This window comes from Podarcis gaigeae (genome assembly GCF_964106915.1).
Source record: "Podarcis gaigeae genome assembly, chromosome: 4".
In the NCBI taxonomy this organism is placed as follows: Eukaryota; Metazoa; Chordata; class Lepidosauria; order Squamata; family Lacertidae; genus Podarcis; species Podarcis gaigeae.
Window position 1 is genome coordinate 102301272 of NC_139677.1, and position 26085 is coordinate 102327356.

General features: G+C 44.7%; 1 protein-coding gene across 2 annotated transcripts in view; it reads left to right on the forward strand.

The window, feature by feature from the left end:
- The window catches only part of LOC310843383 (uncharacterized protein), a 47873-nt gene that overhangs the window by 19312 nt on the left and 2476 nt on the right, over positions 1-26085 (forward strand). The window contains exons 2-4 of one of the 2 annotated variants that reach the window (XM_083736686.1): positions 16693-16774; positions 17210-17292; positions 20742-20868. In XM_083736686.1, the coding sequence (XP_083592812.1) occupies positions 16693-16774; positions 17210-17292; positions 20742-20868 (292 nt within the window). Of the gene's footprint in view, positions 1-3092; positions 7125-16692; positions 16775-17209; positions 17293-20741; positions 20869-26085 lie in introns of those variants that run through there. The other variant, XM_083736687.1, reaches the window with a different exon arrangement.

The window sequence follows — 26085 nt, forward strand, 5'->3', positions numbered from 1 at the left end:
GTGGAAGGGATTCAGGTTGGAGCGAAACAATACAAACTTAAAGCTTTTGCAGATGACCTAGTTTTGACTTTGCAGGAGCCAGAATTTAGTACAAAAAGAGTATTACAACTGATTCAAGACTTTGGTCGGGTGGCGGGATTTAAACTAAATAAACAGAAAACTAAGGTGTTGGGGAAAAACTTGACAGATACAGAGTCAGAACGGTTTCAGAGAGAAACAGAACTAACTGTGGTTAAAAAAGTAAAGTACCTAGGGGTAAATATAACAGCAAAAAATCTGAGTCTATTTAAGGATAATTATGAAAAATGTTGGTCTGAAATTAAGAGAGACTTGGACAGTTGGACAAAACTGAAGCTTTCTTTGTTAGGCCGAATTGCTGCTATTAAGATGAACGTATTGCCAAAGATGTTGTTTTTGTTTCAAACATTACAGATTGTGGACAAAACAGAGTCCTTCCGGAAGTGGCAGAGAGATATCTCTAAATTTGTCTGGCAGGGCAAAAAGCCCAGAATTAAGTTTAAGATATTAACTGATGTGAAAGAAAGAGGGGGCTTTGCCCTGCCAGACCTAAAGCTGTACCATGAAGCCGCAGCTTTCTGCTGGCTAAAAGACTGGCTACTTCTGGAAGACACTGACGTACTGGACCTGGAAGGTTTTAACAATGCTTTTGGTTGGCATGCATACTTATGGTATGACAAGGTTAAGATCAATAAGGCCTTTAAGAACCATATCGTCAGGAAAGCAGTATTTAATGTCTGGACAAAATACAAAGACTTATTGGAAAATAAAACTCCGAGGTGGCTTTCACCCCTGGAAGCTAAGGCCCGAAAAAGACCCAATATGGAGGCCAAATGGCCAAAATATTGGGAAATATTAGAAAAAGATGGTGACAATTGGAAATTGCAGAGTTTGGAGAAAATGAAGGATAAAGTGCGAGACTGGTTACATTATGCTCAGATTAAAGAAGTCTTTAAAAACGACAAAAAGTTAGGGTTCCAGGTGGAGAAATCGAAGTTGGAAACAGAACTGTTAGAACCTAAGACTAAGGTACTTTCAAGAATGTATAACTTGCTGTTGAAATGGAACACACAAGACGAAATGGTTAAATCGGCTATGATAAAGTGGGCACAGGACATTGGGCATAACATTATGTTTGAGGACTGGGAAAGGTTGTGGACCACTGGGCTGAACTTCACTGCATGTAATGCTCTGAAGGAAAATGTAATGAAAATGATATATAGATGGTACATGACCCCAGTTAAACTTGCCAAAATATACCATTCGTCTGATAACAAATGTTGGAAATGTAAAGAAAATGAAGGAACATTCTTTCACCTCTGGTGGACTTGCCCTAAAGTGAAGGCCTTCTGGGAAATGATATATAATGAGTTGAAAAAGGTATTTAAGTATACCTTCACTAAGAAACCAGAGGCCTTCCTTCTGGGTATTGTCGGCCAGAAGGTGCTAAAGAAGGACCGAACATTTTTTATGTATGCAACAACGGCAGCAAGAATACTCATTGCTAAGAACTGGAAAACTCAAGATCTACCCACACTGGAAGAGTGGCAGATGCAGCTGATGGACTACATGGAACTGGCCGAGATGACTGGCAGAATCCGAGACCTGGGGGAAGAGAGGGTTGAAGAAGACTGGAAGAAATTCAAGATTTATTTACAAAAATATTGTAATTTGATTGAATGTTAAGAAGGATGCTTGATCATAAATAACTGCCTACCACGGAATTAGATTGGAATTTGATGATAAGTGAGATTAACGAAAATATGAACTTTTTGGAGAACTGCTAGACTCTATTTAAATGAGCGGATATAAGGTTGTAAACAAGATGATAATTTGCTTGAAAAACTTTATAACGATGTAAGTGGGAGCGGGAGACGTGAGGGAGTTCAAAGAAGTGATGAAATTATGTCATGATATAAGTAATTCTGTTTATTATTTATGCATTGTATTCAAAAAATCTCAATAAATATTTATAAAAAAAAAAACAGAATCCTTCCTCGGATCTGGAAGTATGGGACCCCCCAACAAAATTTAAAAATTCGGCTCTGTAATTTGGAATTTATGTGATGTGGTTTGATTTGATGTGATTGGCCGGTTAATAAAATTTATTTTTTAAAAAAAATCTTTTCAACCTTTGCTTGAGAGATTTTCTTTAGTCGTTTAGTCGTGTATGACTCTTTGTGACCCCATGGACTAGAGCACACCAGGTCCTATTGTCTTCCACTGCCTACCGCAGTTTGGTTAAACTCATGCTTGAGAGATAACAATGGCTTTTTCCTTAGAATTCTAACATTTAGAGCAGTCCTTGCACTCAACTTCACATTACATCTCGCCATGTCATCTTGTACACACCAAAATGATTTTCTTCTGTCATGTAGGGACAGTCTCTCTATTCTTCGATCGTTATTTGCCTTTGTGCACCTTTTCCTGCCTTTACCAGTCTGATTTTATAGTTGCTGAGTCTCCTTATACCTCTTCAATAATATCGAAATGCCAGCTTTGGTTAAGTTTTCCCCAATCTTTCATCTAATTTCTTCATAACTGTAGCCCTGTTCACTTAATACTACAATTTTACATTGCTTTCTGGGTGACCAGTCAACTCTTTGTGCCATTTCTATAATTTTATTATGTTTTACAACCTCACTAAATGAAAGAACAACAAAAAAACCCCAACTTGACAGCAATCACATAACACACTGACAAAAGTCAACCTAAGCAAGTTGTGCTTCCTTTTTCTGGTTATTTGACTATAACATTTGATAGAATATGGGTAATTGAACAACCTTTGTTGAATTGCAGTCTTCATTAAATTATCTTTCCATTGATATATTATTTTATGATATTACTCCGAATGAAGTGGTGTTATAAGCCATCAAAACTCTGAAATACACTTTTTTCCACAATTTTGACCACTACTGTATATCAAACAAACCAACATTCAACAACTGATCAGAACATAATAATAAATATGATGGTTAATGACAAACAACACAGGTAATGAACACAAGCTCAACTTCCTTCAGTTCTTCTCCGTTTGTTCCTGAGGCTCTAATCCCTTTTTGTCTCCATTGCAGATTGTGATGAATCGAAAATTGAGAACAAAGGTGACCACGATAAAATCCCCAGAGAGGAGAAGCTGCGTAAAAATTTAGAGTGTGGAGAAAGCTGCAATCAGAGCTCCAATTCCACTTCCCATCAACAAAATCTCATTGGAAATAAACTCTATCAGCGCATGGAATGTGGAAAGACCTTCAGCCAGAGCTCCTCTCTCACTTCCCATCAAAGAATTCACACAGGGGAGAAACTCTATCAGTGTGTGGAATGTGGAAAGAGCTTCAGTTGGATCTCCCATCTCACTTCCCATCAAAGAATTCATACAGGGGAAAAACCCTATCAGTGTGTGGAATGTGGAAAGAGCTTCATTCAGAGCTCCTCTCTCACTTCACATCGAAGAATTCATACAGGGGAGAAACCCTATCAGTGTGTCGAATGTGGAAGGAGCTTCAGGAAGAGCTCCGATCTCACTTCACATCGAAGAATTCATACAGGGGAGAAACCCTATCCATGTGTGGAATGCGGAAAGAGCTTCAGAATGAGCCACGATCTCACTTCCCATAAGAGAATTCATACAGGGGAGAAACCCTATCAGTGTGTGGAATGCGGAAAGAGCTTCAGTCAGATCTCCGGTCTCACTTACCATCAAAGAATTCATACAGGGGAGAAACCCTATCAGTGTGTGGAATGCGGAAAGAGCTTCCGTCAGATCACCAATCTCACTTACCATCAAAGAAATCATACAGGGGAGAAACCCTATCAGTGTGTGGAATGTGGAAAGAGCTTCCCTGATAGCTCCTCTCTCACTTCCCATCGAAGAATTCATACAGGGGAGAAACCCTATCAGTGTGTGGAATGCGGAAAGAGCTTCACTCAGAGCTCCTATCTCAGTAAGCATCAGAGAATTCATACAGGCGAGAATCCCCATCAGTGTGTGGAATGTGGAAAGAGCTTCACTCAGAGCTCCTATCTCACTAAGCATCAGAGAATTCATACAGGGGAGAAACCCTATCAGTGTGTGGAATGTGGAACGAGCTTCACTCAGAACTCCAAACTCACTTCCCATCAAAGAATTCATACAGGGGAGAAACCATATCAGTGTGTGGAATGTGGAAAGAGCTTCAGTCACAGCCACAATCTCACTTCCCATCAAAGAATTCATACAGGGGAGAAACCATATCAGTGTGTGGAATGTGGAAAAAGCTTCAGTCAGAGGGCCAATCTTACTTCCCATCAAAGAATCCATACAAAGGTTAGAAAAACCATTGTACAGATTTAGGAGGCAGGCAAATCCACACTTTTTTAACCAGGCCTTTGGCTGACTGACATTTAATGCCCTTTTAAAATGTGGTGTTTTGAGTTTTTATTTTGTTTTTTTATGTTGTAACCATCCTGAGACCTGTCGGTGTAGGGAATAGCTGCCAACTTTCTGCACCACCTAGAGTACTCACAGAATTGTGGCTTCTACTGGCAACACACATAGGAGAACAAACGAAAGACAAACACAATGAGCAGGCAAAAACCTGGAAAGGGCCATACCAAATGGACATCCGGTGTGAAGAGGTCACTTTCCCCACTGCTGAACAATGCCACAGGTAGAGGAGATGGAATGCTAGAAGTGTTCTCCCGGGCAAGGGGAGCTGCTGGGAAATTGAACTACGAGCTCAAAATATTACTTTTTTAAAAAGTTGCTGCCATTATAGGCATTACAGGAAAAAAGCTGGAGGGTGAGCAGGCCCAGGCTGTGCTGCACCCAAGAGTGGGGGTGAAGGGAGAAGGGAGAAGTGAAGAGACTGAAAGCTTTTTCTTCCCGATGCGTTTCCGGTGCAGCTCTGAATTCCACCTGGTCCGGAATTGTCCAGTGGAGGGACAGGATGTCTCCAAGGCCGTTTTCTTTGGCAACCAGATAACAGGAGCTGCCAAGTGTGGGAAGCCTCAAAAGGTCTCAAGGAAACTGGCAGAGACATGTCGTCACAGTATCATTTGGCTGCTGGTATGGCAACAGTGAAAAACTGCAACCAGGGCCACGTGCTGAGCTGGGTGATTGTCAGTGGGGCCAGTCACCCCCTCATGTCATCGCTATCTAGTGGTTTTTTGTGTAACTGCAAGGCTGTGAAAACTGGAAGAAGTGTAACTCTTGCAGATGGTTCCAAGTGCTATGTCTGGCTCTGTTTATTGTTGTTGTTTTTTACAGGTGGAGATTGAGGCCTATGTCGTTCCAGAGATGAAGTGCTGTTTGCTTTCTGTTTCCTCTCTTGTCCATGTTAGGTTCAGCGACAACTGGTCAGTGTTGAGTGCAAAGACAGGCAGTTTGTGCTATAATCGCCTATGGCACGTAAAGGTCCCACTGAGGATGCACAAGCACAGTGTGGTAACCTTCCCATTCATGATGGGTGCCATCATGGCGTTTGGCACCGGAGAATGTCACATATCAACTGGGGGTACGTGAAGAAGGTCTCAGGGTGCACTGAGGGGTGCAAGATGAAGGCATGTGACAAATACCTGGAATGCAGGGTGCCTTCAAGAAAGCCAAGGTTCAGACGTGCTCTTATCCTAGGTCTGACAGAGTAACCACAAAACCTTTTGAGCTAGTCCATGCAGACCTTTGCAGCCCTATGCCAGTTGCCAGTCTAGGCGGGGCCAAATTTGTGCTATCTCTGGTGGATGATTATTCCAGAAATGGGTGGATTTTCTCTCTGAAGCACAAGTGAGAGGCTGCTGCTTTGGTGAAAGACTGGATAACGGCAGTGAGAACTACTGTTCTTACTTTCAAGGGCTTTCAATCAGATCGCGGTGGAGAGTTCACCAGGTCTGCGTTGCAGAACTTCTTCTGCCAGAAAGGCATACACCACAGGTTGACTGTAGCAAATTCTCCTCAGGAGAATGGAGTTGCAGAATGCAGGTAGAGAATGCTGCAGGAGGCAACCAAAGCCATGCTCTTTGACACAGGGTTGCCCCAGCGGTTTTGGGTGGAAGCGTGGAAATCCACATCGTTCACTCTGAACCGTTCTTACAGTTCTGTAGTAGGGGACACGCCCTATTTTCTGCTGCACAGCAAGAAGCTGGGCATGTTTAGCCTGGAGAAGAGGAGGTTAAGGGGTGATATGATAGCCATGTTCAAATATATAAAAGGATGTCACATAGAGGAGGGAGAAAGGTTGTTTTCTGCTGCTCCAGAGAAGCGGACACGGAGCAATGGATCCAAACTGCAGGAAAGAAGATTCCAGCTAAACATTAGGAAGAACTTCCTGACAGTAAGAGCTGTTCGACAGTGGAATTTGCTGCCAAGGAGTGTGGTGGAGTCTCCTTCTTTGGAGGTCTTTAAGCAGAGGCTTGACAACCATATGTCAGGAGTGCTCTGATGGTGTTTCCTGCTTGGCAGGGGGTTGGACTCGATGGCCCTTGTGGTCTCTTCCAACTCTATGATTCTATGATTCTATTCTAAGCCCAAGGTGCATTTCTTCCGTGTGTTTGATGTGAGGCTTGGGTCCTTGTGCCAAACACAGAAAGGGTGGCCCTAGGTCCCAGAGAATGATCCTTTGTGGGTATGAGCCAGGGACCAAGTGGTGGAGATTTGCCTATCTAGAAGGCAATCAGTCTAGGATTCTAGTCAGCAGGAGTGCTGAGTTCTGTGAGCAGAGTGGGTGGAAATGCATACATGGGAATAAAGACATTCTTTCAGAGAGTCTGCTTGACTCTGCTGATGAAGGAAAGGTAGAAACTGATCCTGCTGCTGAGGCTCATAGTCCCAACCCAGAGCAGGAACAGGAAAGGGCATCTCCTAAAGCTGTTAAGCTAGAGCCAAAGAGTGCTCCTCCTCACCCACAAGTCCATTTGAGAAATCCAGAATGCGCAGTAAGTCAGAGGGGAGAGCAAGGACACACTAGTTGGCCCTAGTGGGTCAGAGGGGGTACCTGAGGTTGTGCTGAGGTGTTCAGCTCACACAACTAAAGGAAAATCACCTGAAAGGTTTGAGGTCACTAGCGTGTGGATTGGTGTGGCTCAGTGTGAACCAGAGAGTTTTGAGGAAGTTCAGAAGTTGCCTGAAGAGGAAGCCACTACTTCCAGAAGTGCTCCTACTTCCAGAAGTAAAAGTCTGTGCATGCTCTTAGCCATTGCTTCACAGAGAGGTCATCAGGTGCATCACTTTGATGTGGATGTAGCCTATTTGAACTCAGACCTCCAGGAGGATCTGTACATGCATCCTCCTCCAGGGCTTGAGAGCAATAGGCCAGATGCAGTGTGGAAGCTTCATAAGTCCATTTATGGTCTGAAGCAATCGGCCAGGAACTGGAACTTGTGTCTGAATGAAGCCTTAGAGAGCATGGGTTTCAAGAGGAGTCTTGCTGATAGCTGCCTGTACCTGAAAGGGTCAGGAGAGTCACAAGAGGTGGTCTTGATTTTTGTGGATGATACAATCTATGTGGCAAAGACAGGGAAAGAGGTTCAAGGGTTTGCCACAGAGCTTGGAAAACATTTCCAACTCAAAAACCTAGATGCAGTGAAAGTTTACCTAGGCGTCCAGATAGATAGGTCCCAGGACGGAAGCTTCTTGCTCAGTCAGAAAGGCCAGATTGAGCAGTTGCTTGAGAAGTTCAGAATGTCTGAATGTGCAGGGGTCAGTACACCCATGGAGACAAGCTACGTGAAAGACAGCTAGGGGAATGTGCCGAGTTCGAAAACACTGAGATCTTTCAGTCAGCTCTGGGTAGTTTGCGGTATCTCTCCCAGTGGAGCAGACCAGACATACACTAGCATTTGCTACCAATCTGTTCAGCAGGGAAGCTACAAGGCCAAGTGTGAGTGCCTGGAATGGTATCAAGAGGATGCTGGGTTACCTGCAGGATACCAAAGATTTCTGTCTCAGACTGTCGGCTAAGGGTGAAACCAAGCTTACGTGCTAGACTGATAGCGACTGGGCGAATCTGGAAGACAGGAAGTCTGTGCCTGGGATGGGAATAAAGTTTGGGGACACTCTAGTTGGGTGGAAGTCGTAAAAGCAGAGTCTCATTGCGCTTTCCTCTACTGAAGCTGAAATCAGTGCATTGTCAGAGCTTTGCAGAGAACTAGAGTTTTACACGGGTTTGGTCCAAGAAATCTGCGGTGATTGTTGTTTGCCCGTCACTGTTTGGGAGGATAATCAACCCTGTCTGAAGTTGGTAGAGTCTGGGCAGTTTAAGGCCAGAACCAAACATTTGGACATACATTTCCAAAATGTGTGTCGGAATGTCCAGTCAGGCTTGGTGATGCTGAAGTACTGCCCCATGGTTCTCAACTCTTTTTTTGAATATTTTTTATTAGGAATTTCAACAGCAATTTATAAAAAACACATCATCCTCATTCCCCCCATTTTCCCTTCCCCCCAGAAAGAAAACCTCCCTTCCCACATTATATTATGACCTATATCTTGTGCCCATTTAATCATGGCTGATTTCACCTCTTCATCTTTTGTTTCCCCTTCTAGCAGAATACTATATGCACCTTTCAGCAACTTCCCTTTCCCTTCTATGACTTCCTTTTGAAATCTAGATGTTGTGTAGCGAAATCATTTCTTATTGTCTTCTCGTAACCAACTCTGAAAATGGTCTTTTATTTCCTCGTAATCTCTTCGTTTCCATTTTCCTTCTTGATCCATTAACAAGTCAGCATAGGTAAGCCACTTTCCTTTCTTTCCAAATGGTTTGAGCAGTAAAGCTTCATGTGGTGAAAGCCACCAAGGGGGTTGCTGTTCTAACAAATCTTTGTATCTCTCCGATGCACTCATTAGTGATTTCAAAATTCTATGGTTATAAAAACTTTTATGTACCTTCCCTTTCCCATGCCATAAGTATGCGTGCCAGCCAAATCTATTGTCATGTCCTTCCAATTCTAATGCTTCTTGCTTTTCCAATTTCACCCAGTCCCTAATCCATATCAGGCATGCAGCTTCATAATATAATTTAAAGTCTGGGAGGACAAAACCGACTCTGTCTTTTATGTCTGTGAAAAACCATTCTAAAAAGGGCAGTTGTTGAAATTAGTCATTTTAACTCTATAAGGGACCATTCCTGCTAAGTCAAAGCATATACACCTTCATGTATCTGCTGTTTAATGGCTCCTGAAGCTTTGTCTTGGCGAAGTGAATTTGAAACCATTTAAAAATGGATAGAGAAGGTTGGCACACTGCAGAGTGCCAGGTGGAACAAGGAAATGTGGTCATAAATTGATCTAATCTCAATACTGGACTCCGCAATAGTCTGATCTTTTAGAAAGCTTAAAATGCATGAGAATCCTCCATTGGGGTGTAGGCAATAAGACACTATACATTGAACAAAAAAACAATTATACACAAAAATTGAATCCCCCCTTTGTGGAAATAACATACTGTCAGACACAGCATTCCTACATAATAACACACAACATACTAATGAAATCTCAGTTGCATATCTTGAGGCAATCGTGATCTTTTACATATCTTTTCAATCCTGGGGCACCAAGTCTTGAGGTTTAAGAGGTAAGAGAATGTGCTTGCAATTCAACTTTCCCCCCTTTGTCAGCCCCCTCCCTGTCAGTCTATATCCTTTGGAAAGAGATAGCTGGGGCCACTCTGGTGTCTTTTGTTGTTGTTGCTGCAGGTAATAAATAGTCTTGTGGTGACGAGGAATTGGGCTGAGGGTTTTCCATCGTTGGGTCTGCGTTGACATCTGTAGAAGGGATATCCTGTAAGCGGGAGGGTGGGGCAGGACTTTTGGGACGTAAAGACACAGTTATAAAGGTAAGAGGTAAAAGCCAAAAAGGGGAGAATCTCCTTGAGTTTTCTTGGGAAGCCGCAAACAATAAAAATCTTGGCGAGTTAAGCATTTTATTCATTTCAATATTATTATCACATTTCCATATAATTGCGACTGTTATTATATGCTAAAAATACAAAAAAGAAAAATATAAAAGGAAAAACAAAAGTAAAAAAGATAGATTACCAGCTAAACAATTTTTTCCAGTCAAAAATAAATGGACTTGACAGAACAACAGCGGGTTGTTTTTTTAAAATAATATTATTAAATAATACAAAGATATTATCAAAACCACACAGATTGTTACTGGACTGGAACCCTAAGGACTAGGAGGTGAAGGAGGTGATGGTGAAATGGGCACACGATTGTGGCTATCCAATGAAGATGAAAAATGGGGGAAATTATGAAAAAAGACTTAAAATTCACCACATGCTATCTGATTTTTAGATGGTACCTGACCCCATCCAAATCAGTCAAAATAAATAAATATCAGCAATAAATGTTGGAGATGCAGACAAAATGAGGGAACCTTATTCCACATGTGGTGGACATGTCCCCAAAGGGAAAATAAAATAAATGCTATTTATTTTAAAGAAAACCAAAGCTTACCTATTTGATATTCTTACAATAAGCATACCAAATGAAAATAAAAGAGTGTTTCTTTACATGACAACAGCGGCTAGGATGCTAATAGCAAAATACTGGAAAATGAGTTAATATCAACCATAGATGAGTGGCAATTAAGTTGTGCTAGTACCTTGAAATAGCCACAATATTGGGCGTGGCGTGGCTAATTGGTTTACGACCCCAATTAGCCGTAGTTTAAACGAACTGCAGCCTGGCACGTTTCCCTCTAGCTGCGCCTCCTGCTGCTCCGATTCACCGTTCGCCACGAATGCAGAATAAACACAGCGTGCTGTTGCTCCTTGTTGTTTAGAAGCTCACACACACCCAGTCATTAGTGTGTTTATTTGTCAGTGTTTATTCCAGCAGTAAAACAATAAAACGGAACTCTTCAGACTCCCTGGACTGCTAGCGTTCATGGCTGCTTTCCCTTCGAAAGACAGAGACAAACAGGCAGTGGAATCAGGCCACTCCCTCAGTCACGCCTCAGGAATGTGAGACGTCACTCAGAACCTCTTAACCCTATAAGTTCTGATTCTCTCCACACACAATGCCAAAACTTCCAAGAGTCTGAGATCTACTCACAGTAATAAAAATCCTGCCAGTGATCTACCCATTGTCTTTGCCCAGAGTTCTTGAGCTTTTCTCAGGGAGCAGTGACCAGAGTGGTGGATCGACCACTAGATCATTTAACAAATTAAAATTATAAAAACAATTGTGCTATAAAAGTACATACCATATATGAAGTATCCAGATAATGGAACTTATAACACAGTGGTTTCTGCAGTGAACAACAAGTCTTACAATGTATATAGACAGGCGCAGCATTGAGTTTAGTTACAGGTGACAGAAATCTGCAGCTGCAAGGTTTTCTTCTTAAAGTGACCCCTTTAAAACAACAAATGTAAAGCAAACTTGATCCATACACAGGTTTGTTAATTTGTTAAAATATGTTGAATTACAACATTGTATTCATTTATATTATTCGGGAAATCCTTGTCAACACTGTTAAAATATGTTGAATTGTGACATTATGGTCATTTATATTACTTAGAATATGTACAACGAATGAAGCCCATGAGAGCGAAACAAGGCATTATTCCGGAAATCCTTGTCAACACTGTGGAACTGTAATAGGCTCCAATTTTGACTTTATGAACGTATGTGGAAGAGAAACTAGCAGACATTTGGTCTTTTGAATGAACTGATTTATTGGGACTTCCGTCTATATTATTGCAATTTATGTGTTGTTTATGTGCAAGATAAACATTTGATATTGTGATGAGAATATATAGAAGAGTATTGTTTATGTGAATCCGCAGACTGTTATGTTTTGTGTGTTTGTACATTCCAGGAACAGCATTCCTGACCCAGATTTCCACAGGAAGTTCCTAAGATGATTCCCCTTTCAAACAGGATACGTGAACCTAGACCAGTCGGGTCCTCCTCTCCGGCAGATGGACAACCCCCTCCCCTCACCCCCCCACTTCCCCATGGGGGTCTCCCACACCACCCATCACTCACCAGGATGGCTTGGGCCGTCTCCTGCTTGGAGCACTTCTGGGTTCGGAGCCCCCTGAGCTGAGCTGCCTGGCAGTTCTGAATCACCTCCGGCAGGTACAGCTGATCTTCCTCCAGCAGCTGAAAGACAAAGTCAGTTCCTCACGAAGGGAGGGCTTCTCCACCTCCGAGAGGGCAGAGTGGGGGGCAAGGAGGGCAGGTCTGAGTCCCTGCTCTGGTTCTCTCCAATACTCACCTCTGAGCGACAGGTGTGCAACCACAGCACATCTGTGAAGAGAAGGACATGGGGACAGGTGAGTCTGTCTCTGAGCTCCTGGCAAGGCTATTCCAAGAGTTTTCTCCTGATTCCAAATTCCTACTGCAGGAGAGGAGGGACACCCCAGGCCCTGGGGGCCAATCTTGGCCTCCTTCAACGAGAATGTGGCTCCCCAGGCCAGGGGTAGGCAAACTAAGGCCTGGGGGCCAGATGTGGCCCAATCGTCTTCTCAATCCGGCCCACGGACAATTCGGGAATCAGCGTGTTTTTACATGAGTAGAATGTGCCCTTTTATTTAAAATGCCTCTCTGGGTTATTTGTGGGGCATAGGAATTCGTTCAGCCCCTCCAAAAATATAGTCTAGCCTCCTACATGTTCTGAGGGACGGTGGACCGGCCCATGGCTGAAAAAGGTTGCTGACCCCCTGCCCCAGGCTAAGAAGATGGTCAATATCCAGTTCCACTCCACCCTTTTAAAATTTAAATCTCAAAACAGATCCCAACTTTCAGAGCATGTAAACCGCACGAGTGGAAAGACCGCTGCTCCACGCACAGAAATAGGACTATACTGTACTTTCTTCTCCCACCTTTAAAATAAACATCTATGTAATGAAACCGACCGGTGTCTGCCTTCATCCACCAACCTGCACTTCACTCTTGGAGCCAAAAGACAACACTTCCCGTTCCCAGGTGAAAACACCTGGCCTTTCATTGGTAGAGCCGCCACCACGCCTGTGGTGTTTACCTCAGTGTGACGCAAGGACTGAGTGGATGGTGAGATGCTTTCAGCATCAGACACTTGGTGGGTTCTGAAATGGCCGTGCAGGCCAGATTCACGACCCTGACGGGCTGGATTCGGCCCATGGGACATAGTTTGAGGACCCCTGGTCTACACTGACTGGCAGCTCCCCAGAGTTTCAGGCAGGGATTTTGTCCAGCCCTGGCAGGAGATGTCAGGGGTTGACCCTGGGACATTCTGCATGCCAAGCAGATGCTCTAGGGCTCCCCATATTTCACTAGTCTTTCAACACTATGCTTTTAGCAACCGTGGAGATTCCACCTGCCTCTTTCAAAAGGAGAACACTCACCTGGTTAATAGCAGTAGTAATAATAATAATAATAATAATAATAATAATAATAATAATTTATACCCAACCCATCTGCCTGGGTTTCCCAGCCACTCTGGGCACCTTCCAACAAAATATTAAAATACAATAGTCCATCAAATATTAAAAGCTTCCCTAAACATAATAACAACAACCATCCATTTTCAGTCCATTGAATTAGCAATTAAGCATTTATGGAAAGGGAAATAGCATATTTTTGATGTGTGCACAAGCATGCATAAGAAAGTATTACTCATTTCTGATGAGAATAGGATTTATTTCTTTTGAACCTCGCTTGGTTCCTCCTTGGCAGCCAGTGTGAATGTTTCAGCAGGGCTGGAACTCAGGACCCGCTGCCTTGAGGGACATCTGTTATGTAGTCAAGTTCACCCTGGGCCAGGTCTGTAGATAGTTTTCACTCAGGTCCACATCAGTTATTTTAGGCGGGAAACTCTGGGTTGTTGTTGCTACAATGTTGACAGCCGGCTGCCTATAAAAGCAGGCCGGCTGAGCTGTTTGCTGTTCAGTTTTCTGTTCCAGCTTACAAAATAAAGAGCTGCTTGGAGAAATCGCTGTGTCGTCTGCCATGTCTATCCACTATTTTACACATAGGATTTATTTATTTTGAACTTCGCTTGGTTCCTCCTTGGCAGCCAGTGCGATTATTTCAGCAGGGCTAGACCTCAGGACCCGCTGCCTTGAGGGACATCTAAGAGCAGTTGGGCAGGGGAAAGGTCTCCCTTGGGAGGTGGGGGACTCTCCTTCCTTGAAGGTTTCTCAGCAGAGATCGGACGGCAATCTGCCATGGATGCTTTAGCGGAGATTCCTGCAATGCTGGGGGTTGTAATATAATAATAATAATAATAATAATAATAATAATAATAATAATAATTTCTTATTTATACTCCACCCATCTGGCTGGGTTTCCCCAGCCACTTTGGGTGGCTTCCAATAAAACACTAAAATACAATAACCTATTAAACATTCTTCCCTAAACAGGGCTGCCTGTTTAGGGAACTAGACCCCTCTTGCTTCGGGTTGGACTAGATGACCCTGGGATTCCCTCCTATCTCTCCACTCCGGAATTCTAGCAGGAGCTTCCTTGCCTCCTGCAAAGCCCTTTTCCCTGCAAGCTCTTATTCTGGTTTCTGGCCAAGGGAGGGAGATGCTCAGAGTCCAGCCAAGAGCCTCACCCCCAAAAGGATATCTGGGCATGGGCGTAGCCAGGGGGGCAGCTGCCCCCTAAATCCATAAAAAATAATAAGAATCTGAGGTTCTGCCAAGCGAGAGAGGGCTGAGCTGGAGGGACTCGGCTTGGCAAGGGTTAAAGGGAAGTGAGCTGCCTTCCTAGAGAGGCCAGGAAGCAAGAGGGGGCTGGTCCTCCAGAGCCAAGGCCCCTCCCTCCCCAGTCCTTTCCTGCAAGGAAGGGGGGGGGTGTTACTTTGGTGTCTCTCCTGCAAGGGCCGAATCGCTGCCCCCTCCTGGGATCTGGTGAGTCCATAGCTGTCAACTTTCAGATGTGAAAATAAGGGATCAGCAGCCTGATCCCGGGGACAGTCTACGGGATATCTAAGAATCCAGGATAGCAGCGGGAAACGGCGCTGGAATAAGGGAATTTCCCGCAAAAAAGGGAAGGTTGCCAGCTATGGGCGAGTCTCCTCTCTCTCCCCCCAGAGGGTGCAGTGGGGAGACGGTGGGGGTCCCAGGGCTGCAGCAGGGGCGGGTGCCTGGGGGGCCAGATGTGCTCCTGCAGGAGGGGACCCCAAGTCAGGGAGGAGGAGAGGGTCCTGCCAGGGAGGGGCCAGGTCTGCCACGCTCTCCTTCCTGGAGATCAGAGGATCCCTGACTCCCACGAAATCTCCCTTTTTAAAACAAAGAAGTCCCTGGCTCTTTAACTCTGTGTGACATCGCTCAGCCTCATTGCACAACAGAGGAAACATGTGCAAATGGTTTTCCAAAGCTGGAGGAGGAGGTGGACTAGCCCCCCCCCCAAAAAAAAAACAACGGGCAGGAAGGAAGGAAAAGTAGCAAAGAGAGGCCAGGAATAAAGAGAGGGATCCCAGGCCATAGTCTGGCTGCTACAATGCAAACCAGTTTGTGTTAAGCTATCTAATAGAACAACAACAAAATCAAGGGAGATGCCTTTGGCCCCGCCCACTTGGCCCTCTGGGGGTTGGCCAGATACATTCCTGGCCCTCAGAAGAGAGAAAAAGAGATCTCACCCCAGGAATCTGTCTGGACAGCGGCAGAGAGTGCAGAAAAGGAGACAAAAGCAGGGAGTGGAGGTGGGGGGAGCAACTCCTGAGGACCCCAGGGTGAGGACCCCCAATAGAACCAAGCATCCATTTTTCACAAGATACAAATGACTCCCTTGCCATTCGGTTCTGAGTTCACGCATTGACTGGAAGGCAGCAGAAACCAAGATGATTAATCTCACAGAAATCCCTTCAGTTGCCTCCAAATTTTGCATTGCTAGAAGACTAGAGACTTATTTCTTGTCCTCTTCCTGCTCTTTCTTTTCAAAAAGATAGCTCATGGTCTGGGATGCGGCGCACTTCAGCCCTGGTTCCCAGCAAGACTCATCCATGCTTGCTCAGGGAACCATTTCCCCCCCTGTCCTACAAATTCTGTAACAGAACAATGTATTTGCTTTGTAGGATTTGCTAGAGCCTCTCCTTAAGACAGACAGAACTTGTCAGAAGACCAAAGGATTTCTTCCGATCTCTCAGAGGCTTCCTGAGAGCACAGATGGATGAGCGAGACTCAGCTGGCCCTGAAGCAGGAAGAGGCCATGCCAACCAAACTGGGAGCAGTGGGGGATTCTGGGAAAACCCGGTGCAGAAGATTCTGGGTGAGGAGGACACCCTCCGCTCAGAGGTGCAGAGCCAGCAGGTGAGGCAGTTCCACTGCCAGGAGGCCAAAGGACCCCGAGAGGCTTGCAGCCGACTCTACCACCTTGATCATCAGTGGCTGAAGCCGGAAAGGCACACGAAAGCTGAGATGCTGGACCTGGTGATCTTGGAGCAGTTCCTGGCTGTCCTTCCCCCAGAGATGGAGAGCTGGGTGAGGGAATGCGGAGCGGAGACCAGTTCCCAGGCGGTGGCCCTGGCCGAAGGTTTCATCCTGAGTCAGGCAGAGGAGAGAAAGCAGGTGAGAGAGACTTTCCTTTGGATACTCCCAGGGCTCCAAACAGGACAGAGAACATCCCATAATGGTCTGCTGATGACCCATCCATTTTCTGGGAAAGCATCCATGGAATGAGATCTCACACCCTTCAAGTCTTTGTCATTCTCTTTCTAGTATTTCTCCCCATTCTCTGTTTTGAATCCTTGTTTCTTTCTCAGGGAAAGGATCTCTTTGCAGAAATGGACCTGGATTCCTGTGAGGCAGAGAGGCCTCCGTTGGACACCAGAGAGAGGCCACAGGGTAAGGAGGAAGGTGGTTTTTCTCCATTTGGTCTAATTCTGAAGAATGTGTATCTGAAGAAGTGTGCATGCACACGAAAGCTCATACCAAGAACTGACTTAGTTGGTCTTTAAGGTGCTACTGGAAGGAATTTTTTTTGTTTTGACTATGGCAGACCAACACGTCTACCTATCTGTAACTGGTCTCATTCTGTTTGTTTTCCAACTCATCTCAGGGTTCTTTTCATCTTCTTTTGGGGGGAGACAGTTGGGAAGAAGGGTCCAGAGGAGGAGAGATGTATTTCTGCACAACTAACATATGAAATGGGCACAAATGTCCAAATGCTTTCAGTAGGTAAGGCTTTCTCAAAGGCCCATCTGCAGTTAGAGATGCCCTGTTTCACCTGTGAGAGAAGCAGGCACTCCTGGCGTCCTGCTTACCTTTTTTCTCTTGCAGGTGACAGAAGGATGCCGGCAAGACCTCCTGATCCACCTTTTCATGGGGGCAGAAGGGAAGCCGCGGCTGTGGAACCAGATCAGGTCAGGGGAAGCTGCCTTGTGGGGACTGAGGCCAAGGGATGGAGCAATGTCATGAACTGGTTGGGCACAGAGGAGTGGTGGGAGGAAGCAGCTGGGGAACCAGGAAGGGAAGACAGCTGAGAGCCCAAGAAGTAGAGGTAGAAGAAGGACTGGCGGTCAGAGGGGGAAGAGGCAGAAGGTTGGGAAGAGGAGGTTTGAGAAGCTGAAGTGGTAATAAGGCTTAGTGAGCTGGGAGACTCTGTGGCAGAATGCAGTGCAGAATCAGAGGCAGAAGAGGAAGGAGGCGAGTGGGAGAGGAAGGTCAAGAGGCAGAGGTGAGTCAGGAGAAGGAGGAGCCACCGGTGCCTCCCTCTCCTTCTGCCAGAAGCCACCCTCCGTGCCGGCAAGACCTCCTGATCCACTTGATCTGGCATGTGTAACAGAGACTTTGTTGGATGAAATAGATGGGCCTGTCCTTGCCGCTGCTTGTCCACCAGGTTTCTCTTATGCACAGCAACCCAGGCCTTGTGGGCGGGGAGGGGGGGTTGCAGTGCCATGGTCAGATCACTTCCTGGTGCAGCTGGACTTCTCTGCGGCCCTTTCCCTCTGCAGGGAGGTGGGACCGATTCAGGTGGTCCACCCCCGCCACTTAATGGATCCAAATGGTTTCCAGAGAGTGGTAGGGGATGCTTTATCCCATGTTGATGGCCTTTCAGCTGATTCCCTGGTGGCCCGCTGGAATGTGGAGTTAACCAGGGCTATTGACTGTTTGGCTCTGAAGCGCCCTCTCCGAATGCATGGAGCCCAGACAGCCCTGTGGTTTTCCATGGATCTGAGGGCAATGAAACAATCGCTGAGACAGCTAGAGCGCCGGTGGCGGATAACTCATTCTGAAGCTGACCGGACATGGGTTAGAGCTCAATGTTGAGCCTACCAAGTGGCGGTAGCGACGGCAAAGAAGACTTTCTTCTCCGCCTCTATTGCATCTGCAGAAAACAGCAGCAGGAGACATTTTCAGGTGGTTCGCAATTTAGTGTAACCACATGCTACATCGGGGCCCAGTATGGGCCACATGATCTCCTGCAATAATTTTGCAAAGTTTTTTGCAGATAAAGTCGCTCAGATTCAGGAAGAGGTAGACTCCACCGTGGAGCAGGGCTGGGGCAGAAGAGTTCTTGTGTCCTGTCTAGTCAAGTTTCGTGCGATCAATTCCAATCTGTTACCTCTGAGGATGTGGACAGGCTGTTTGGACGAGGGAAGCCAACCACCTGTCTCCTTGATCCTTTGCCCATCGTGGCTTATAAAATCTAGCCGGGAAGGGCTGGGCCATGGGCTTTGAGGGGTCGTGAATGCTTCTCTCTGTGAGGGAGCCTTCCCAGACCCGCTGAAAGAGGCGGTCATTAAACCGTTTATTAAAGAACCATCTTTAGATGGTGCCAATATGGCTAATATGACCCAGTCTCAAATCTTCCATTCTTGGGCAAGGTGATTGAGCGAGTGGTTGCTGAAGAACTCCAGGCACGCCTGGAAGAAGCGGACCATTTGGATCCCTTCCAGTCGGGATTCAGGCCTCATCATGGGGCTGATACCCCCATGGTCGCACTGGTCGATGATCTCCGGCAGGCTAGGGACAAAGGTGAGAGCTGTTTCCTAGTTCTGCTGGATCTCTCAGCGGCGTTTGATACCATCAACCATAATATCCTTCTGGACCGTCTTGAGGGGCTGGGAGCTGGGGGCACTGTCATACAGTGGTTCCGCTCCTTCCTCCTGGGCCGTGTTCAGAAAGTGGGGGGGGGGATGAGTGTTCAGACCCGTGGGCTCTCACTTGTGGGTGCCTCAGGGTTCTGTCTTCTCCCCCATGCTTTTCAACATCTACATGCAGCCGCTGGGAGAGATCATCAGGGGGTTTGGGCTGGGTGCTCATCAGTATGTGGATGATACCCAACTCTACCTCTCTTTCAAACTGGAACCAGTGAAGGTAGTGAAGGTCCTCTGTGAGTGTCTGGAGGCAGTTGGAGGATGGATGGCGGCAAACAGATTGAGGTTGAATCCTGACAAGACAGAAGTACTGTTTTGGGGGGACAGGAGGCGGGCAGGTGTGGGGGACTCCCTGGTCCTGAATGGGGTAACTGTGCCCCTGAAGGACCAGGTGCGCAGCCTGGGAGTCATTCTGAACGCACAGTGTCCATGGAGGCACAGGTCAATAGTATGTCCAGGGCAGGTGTTTATCAGCTCCATCTGTTACCAGGGGCGCCGACTTATAAAAAATATTGGGGGGGTGGGGGCCCATACCGACTTATAAAAAATATTGGGGGGGCCCAAGACCTCCAAACCGCTGCTGCTGGGGGAACGAAAGGGGCGATCCCCGGGCTGCCCCGACCTTAAGTGAACCTGTGAGGGCCCGCCCTTTGCGGCAGCCGATTGGCTGCCGCCGTGGGCGGTGAATATTAATGAGCTAGGGGGAATCCCCGCTTCTCGCGGGGCTGACGCCAGCCCCGCGAGATTGTTGATGGGTCGAGAGCCCGCAACCCCACCCCCTCTCTAGATCGGGAGTGGCTTTGTTTTAACTCATTACTGAATGTATTTTAAAAGGTAACTATCGTCAAACAAGGAAAATAAAAAATACCAACATAATTTTGTGATTTTACAAAGCATAATATAACTAATAATTTTCTTAAATTATTGGGGGGGCAGAGCCCCCCCAAACGAATTTTTGAGGGGGCTCGGGCCCCCTAAGGCCCCATGGAGTCGGCGCCTATGTCTGTTACGCAGCTGAGACCCTACCTGCCCGCAGACTGTCTCACCAGAGTGGTGCATGCTCTGGTTATCTCCTGCTTGGACTACTGCAATGCGCTCTATGTGGGGCTACCTTTGAAGGTGACCCGGAAACTACAACTAATCCAAAATGCGGCAGCTAGACTGATGACTGGGAGTGGCCACCGAGACCACATAACACTGGTCCTGAAAGACCTGCATTGGCTCCCAGTACGTTTCCGAGCACAATTCAAAGTGTTGGTGCTGACGTTTAAAGCCCTAAATGGCCTCGGTCCAGTATACCTGAAGGAGCGTCTCCACCTCCATCGTTCTGCCCAGACACTGAGGTCCAGCGCCAAGGGCCTTCTGGTGGTTCCCTTGCTGCAAGAAGTCAAGTTAAAGGGAACCAGGCAGAGGGCCTTCTTGGTAGTGGCGCCCTCCCTGTGGAATGCCCTCCCACCAGATGTCAAAGAGAAAATTAACTACCAAACTTTTTGAAGACATCTAAATGCAGCCCTGTTTAGGGAAGCTTTTAATGTTGAATAGATTATTGTATTTTAGTGCCCAGACCAGGCGGGGTATAAATAAATTATTATTATTATTATTATTATTATTATTATTATTATTATTATTATTATTAACAGGAAAGAAACTACAGAGCATTGTGTATCTTATTTCTGCTGTCTCTGAGGAGGACATTTCCCTTTTTCATTTAGGGTCCAGTGTGCTTTGAAGATGTCGCTGTTCGTTTCACGGACGAGGAGTGGGCGTTGCTGAATCCTGACCAGAGAGCTCTGCATAAGGATGTCATGGAGGAGAATCGTGGGATCGTGGCCTCTCTTGGTAAGGCTCCCTGTGGGATCGTCATATCTGCCTGGAAATTCAAAAAATACCTCTATGGGTTCAACCTCATATATTTTTAAAGACCTCAACAGCGCCCCCCTATAACACCTGGGAACCAAACACCCCCACAATAAAGAGTAAATTACAGTTTTACAAACTTAATTTTTTCCAGAACAGGTAGCACTGTAGTAGTAATAATAATTTTTTACAATGGCTTGGCTCTCCCACAGAAGCAAGACAGCGGCAGTAATTATCTCGGATTTATTGTTCAAACACATAAATCACTCCGGAGCTCTTTCACTCCGTGTCTGACTTCCAAGTTTGCAGTTGCCAAGTCTAAACTCCGCCCCTTCCTCTTCTTCCAAGAGGGGAAAAAACCCTTTCGCTTCCGCTCTTTCCCCTCCACTCACTGACCTTTTCGCGCCTTTGAGTTTTTGGGCTAGCTATTCCTGGCCTCTCCCCTTCTGTCTCTGAGCTAAGATTAGTATTTTGTGGATCTTTGCTATCTGCTGCCTGCTCTCTGTTCTCTGAAGCTCTGCCACTCGGCTGCCCCTCCTCCCTCTCACATTCCAGCTCACATTCCGGTTTCCTTATCTCTCTTTGCCTGCTTTCATACATTCCAGCCTCTGTCAGCTCCGGAACAAAGCTGACATTTTTATTTCTACCCTGCCCGTCTGGCTGGGTTGCCCCAGCCACTCTGGGTGGCTTCCAACACATATATAAACATGAAACAGAAATAATAATATTCTGATACCATATAAAAAGAACATTAACTTAAAATGAACAACTTATACTGGTGGCCAAAATTGTGGAAACCTTTTGTGAAAAGTGTATTTCTGAGGTTTGATGGCTCATAACACCACTTTTGTGTGGAGTAACACCATAAAATTATATATCAATGGAAAGATAATTTAATGAAGAATGTAATGTAATGACTTTTATGAAGGAGTATTTATTGGAACAGCAGTCATAAAGAAAAAACGTGAAACCTTTGGTAACCATTGGTAACCTTTAGCTTTTATTACGGCCTTACAATGCCTTCCCATGACGTTTTTAGTTCTGCAGCTGTAAGAATGTGAAACCAAGACTGAATTATTGCCTCTGTTAATTGGGCTTTATTGCTGGATTGCTTCTAACAAAGAAGTTTCTTTAGTCAGCTCCATAGATTTCTGATTGGGTTAATGTTTGGGCTATTCCCAAGCCATTCCGGCAGTGGAATAGGATTATCTTGAAAGCACCTTTTTCACACAGCAGCAACAGGACATGGAGCTGAATCCTGTTGAAATAGAAAATAAATATATAAGTAGGAGGGGGCCACTAGGGGCCCGTGGAAGATGGCGGATATTAACATCTATCCAACTCGCATGAGGTAATTAGAGGATGATTATGGGGAGTAAACCAGTCTCCCTCATCTCTCCAGGGGGGAGAGATGCAGTTTTTACCCGCTGTTGCCATAAATCACCCCCGAGTTCGGAAGAAGGAGGGGGTGAGGCACTGGGTGCCCAACCCTCGGCGGGCCTCGGAACTCCTCCGAAGCTACTTCCAGGAGCAAAACTAGTTGTGTTACTTAAAAGGAAAGAAATTGGTGAAAGATAACGCACAGGCTTCAAGAGAGGCAGGAGGTTTTTATCTACCACTGAAATGAAGAAGACTGAGACAGAAGATTACATCAAAGAACTACAGACATGCTGGTATGTGGATTGGAGTGCAACGGAACTAAAGGGGGGGGGAATGACTTTTTATCTTTTTTTGCTCTATGTGATTAACTAATAACCCTCCCTCTTAGAATATCCATCACAGCAACTAATTGGCAAATGGGACTAAAAAGGAACTGTGTGGGAATAATATGAATTTAAAGGTTTTACTCTGTAAAGGATTTGGAAAGAAGGGCTCTCTTTGTGACGCAGTTAGAATGGAGATTTGATACGAGACCTGTGTTGCAGGAGGTTTGGTCTTGGGGAGGGCGAGCTGAAGATTTATTACTTTCGATGAGATTGTGAACTAGAAGGGGCAGCCCTCCTGGAAAAAGACTAATTTACGATGCAACAGGTCAGGAAAGTTAAAGAGCGAGCTTTTGGACTGTATTTCATCGGAACAACAAGATGGCGATTGCTTGCTCGAGCGGAAATGCCTGGATTATTGGGATTTACGAGAGAGCAGTACAAAGCCCACACAGAAATACAGATAAGACTGTTTCTTTCAACCCACTTGCGGAGCAATTTGGAGGTGAATGAAAAGGAAAATGAGTAACGACAAGGATTGAGAAGAAGGGACTGGAAATATCATTCTTAATATGAAAGCAGCAGAAAATATTCGAGGATTGGACTCCTGCCGATCAAGAAGCATGGGTACCCTCCACAAAAATTTATAATTTGGAAAATAATTGGATTACATGATATGTATTGTTATAATTTGGACTAATTGGTTTGATGTGTTTAATTCGGAAATATGAAACTTTATAAAAATTATTTTTTTTTAAAAAAAGTAACTATATAAATATATATTTATATAAATATATATAAATGCTTCAGTATCTGAGTAAAGATCACCTGCAGATGGCTTCAGTTTGGGCTAAAGTATTTCATTTTTTATTTGGGGGCATTTCCATTCCCATTAATGACGGAAATTATGCCCACACCTTTTGCTGCCATACAACCTCAGATCATAACACTATCTGGTTGTTTCACAGTTGGTGTAATGCAAGTAGCATGTAAATCTTCTCTGATTCTTCCCCTTGCGTATTTCATGCCATCACTACCAAGCAAGGAGATTTGGGTCACATCCCTCCAAAAACATTGTCCCATTGTTCCGCTGTCCAGTTAACATGGGTTTAATCTTTTCAACCTTTGCATGAGAGATTTTCTTTAATCGTTTAGTCGTGTACGACTCTTTGTGACCCCATGGACCAAAGCACGCCATGTCCTATTGTCTTCCACTGCCTCCCGCAGTTTGGTTAAACTCATGCTTGAGAGATAACAATGGCTTTTTCCTTAGAATTCTAACTTTTAGCTTCTTCTGGAAAGAAGCTTTTATTACACTTATACCAAAGACTGAGATTGATAAAAAACAGATCAAGAGCTACCGCCCAATATCCTTACTGAATGTGGATTACAAAATATTTGCAGACATTTTGGCAAAAAGACTGAAGAAAGTGTTGGTGGAGGAGATACATAAGGACCAGGCAGGCTTTCTCCCGGGTAGACACCTATCGGATAATGTAAGGAACATAATTGACATAATAGAAATGCTGACAGTAATAGCAATACAAAGGCAGTCTTGATTTTTGTGGACGCGGAGAAAGCCTTTGACAATATTTCTTGGAAGTTTATGAAGAAGAATCTCCATGGGATGGGGGTAGGCCAAAGATTTGAAAATGGTATAGGTGCAATATATTCGGAACAAAAGGCAAAATTAATTGTAAATAATGTGGTTACGAATGAACTTCTTATAGAAAAAGGGACACGGCAGGGGTGCCCAATCTCCCCGTTACTTTTTATATTAGTCCTGGAGGTTCTGTTAAACATGATAAGGGGTGACCAGCTGGTAAAAGGAGTTCAGGTCGGAGCCAGAGAGTACAAACTGAAGGCTTTTGCAGATGACTTAGTTTTGACCCTACAGGAGCCAGACACTAGTACAAAAAGAGTTTTAGAACTAATCCGAGTTTTTGGTCAGGTAGCAGGATTTAAATTGAACAAACAAAAAACCAAGGTTTTGGAAAAAAACTTAACAAGCGTGGAAAGAGAGAGGTTCCAAGAGGAAACTGGACTAATTATGGCAAAAAAAGTGAAATATCTGGGAATTAATATGACATCTAAAAATGTGAATTTATTTAAAGACAATTATGATAAATGCTGGACTGAGATTAAGAAAGATCTAGAAATATGGTCGAACCTGAATCTTACCTTGCTAGGACGAATTGCGGTGATTAAAATGAATGTATTGCCTAGAATGTTATTTTTGTTTCAGACATTACAAATTGTGGATAAACTGAATTGTTTCAAGAAGTGGCAGAAAGATATATATAAATTTGTCTGGCTGGGCAAAAACCCCAGAATAAACTTTAAGATACTTACTGATTCAAAAGAAAGAGGGGGATTTGCCCTGCCAGACTTAAGACTGTACTACGAATCGGCAGCTTTCTGCTGGTTGAAAGACTGGCTACTACTTGAAAACGCAGACATTCTGGATTTGGAAGGTTTTAATAACATGTTTGGTTGGCATGCATATATCTGGTATGGCAAGGTTAAAATGCACAAGGGTTTCAAAAACCATATTGTCAGGAAAGCACTATATAATGTTTGGACTCGGTATAAGGATTTGTTGGAAAATAAAACTCCCAGGTGGCTATCACCAATGGAGGCTAAAGAGGTGAAGAAGCTAAACACGAGAATTAATTGGCCAAAATATTCTGAGATTTTAGAAATAGAAAGTGGCGAATTTAAATTACAGAGCTTTGAGAAGATAAAGTCCAAGGTACAAGATTGGCTCCATTATTATCAAATAATGGAGGCCTTTAAACAAGACAGGAAAATTGGGTTCCAGGTGGAAAAATCGAAATTAGAAACTGAATTGTTAGAATCCAATATTAAGAATCTATCAAAGATGTATAACTTGCTGTTGAAGTGGAATACAATTGATGAAACTGTTAAATCAGCAATGGTCAGATGGGCACAGGACCTAGGACATGACATTATGTTTGCTGACTGGGAACAGTTGTGGACCACAGGTATAAAATTTACGGCTTGTAATGCCTTAAGAGAAAACATTATGAAAATGATTTATAGGTGGTACATGACCCCAGTCAAGCTTGCTAAGATTTATCATTTGCCCAACAATAAATGCTGGAAATGTAATGAGACTGAAGGTACCTTCTTTCACCTTTGGTGGACCTGCCCGAAGATTAAAGCCTTCTGGGAAATGATTTATAATGAAATTAAGAAAGTACTTAAATGTACTTTTCATAAGAAACCAGAGGCATTTCTTTTGGGTATGGTGGGCCAACTGGTGTCAAGGAGGGACAAGATCTTTTTTATATTTGCCACAACGGCAGCAAGGATTCTACTAGCAAAGTATTGGAAGACACAAGAGCTACCCACGCTGGAAGAATGGCAGGCGAAAGTGATCGACTTTATGGGACTGGCAGAAATGACCGGCAGAATCCGCGACCAGGAGAAAGAAACTGTGGAGGAAGATTGGAAGAAGTTTAAAGTATATCTT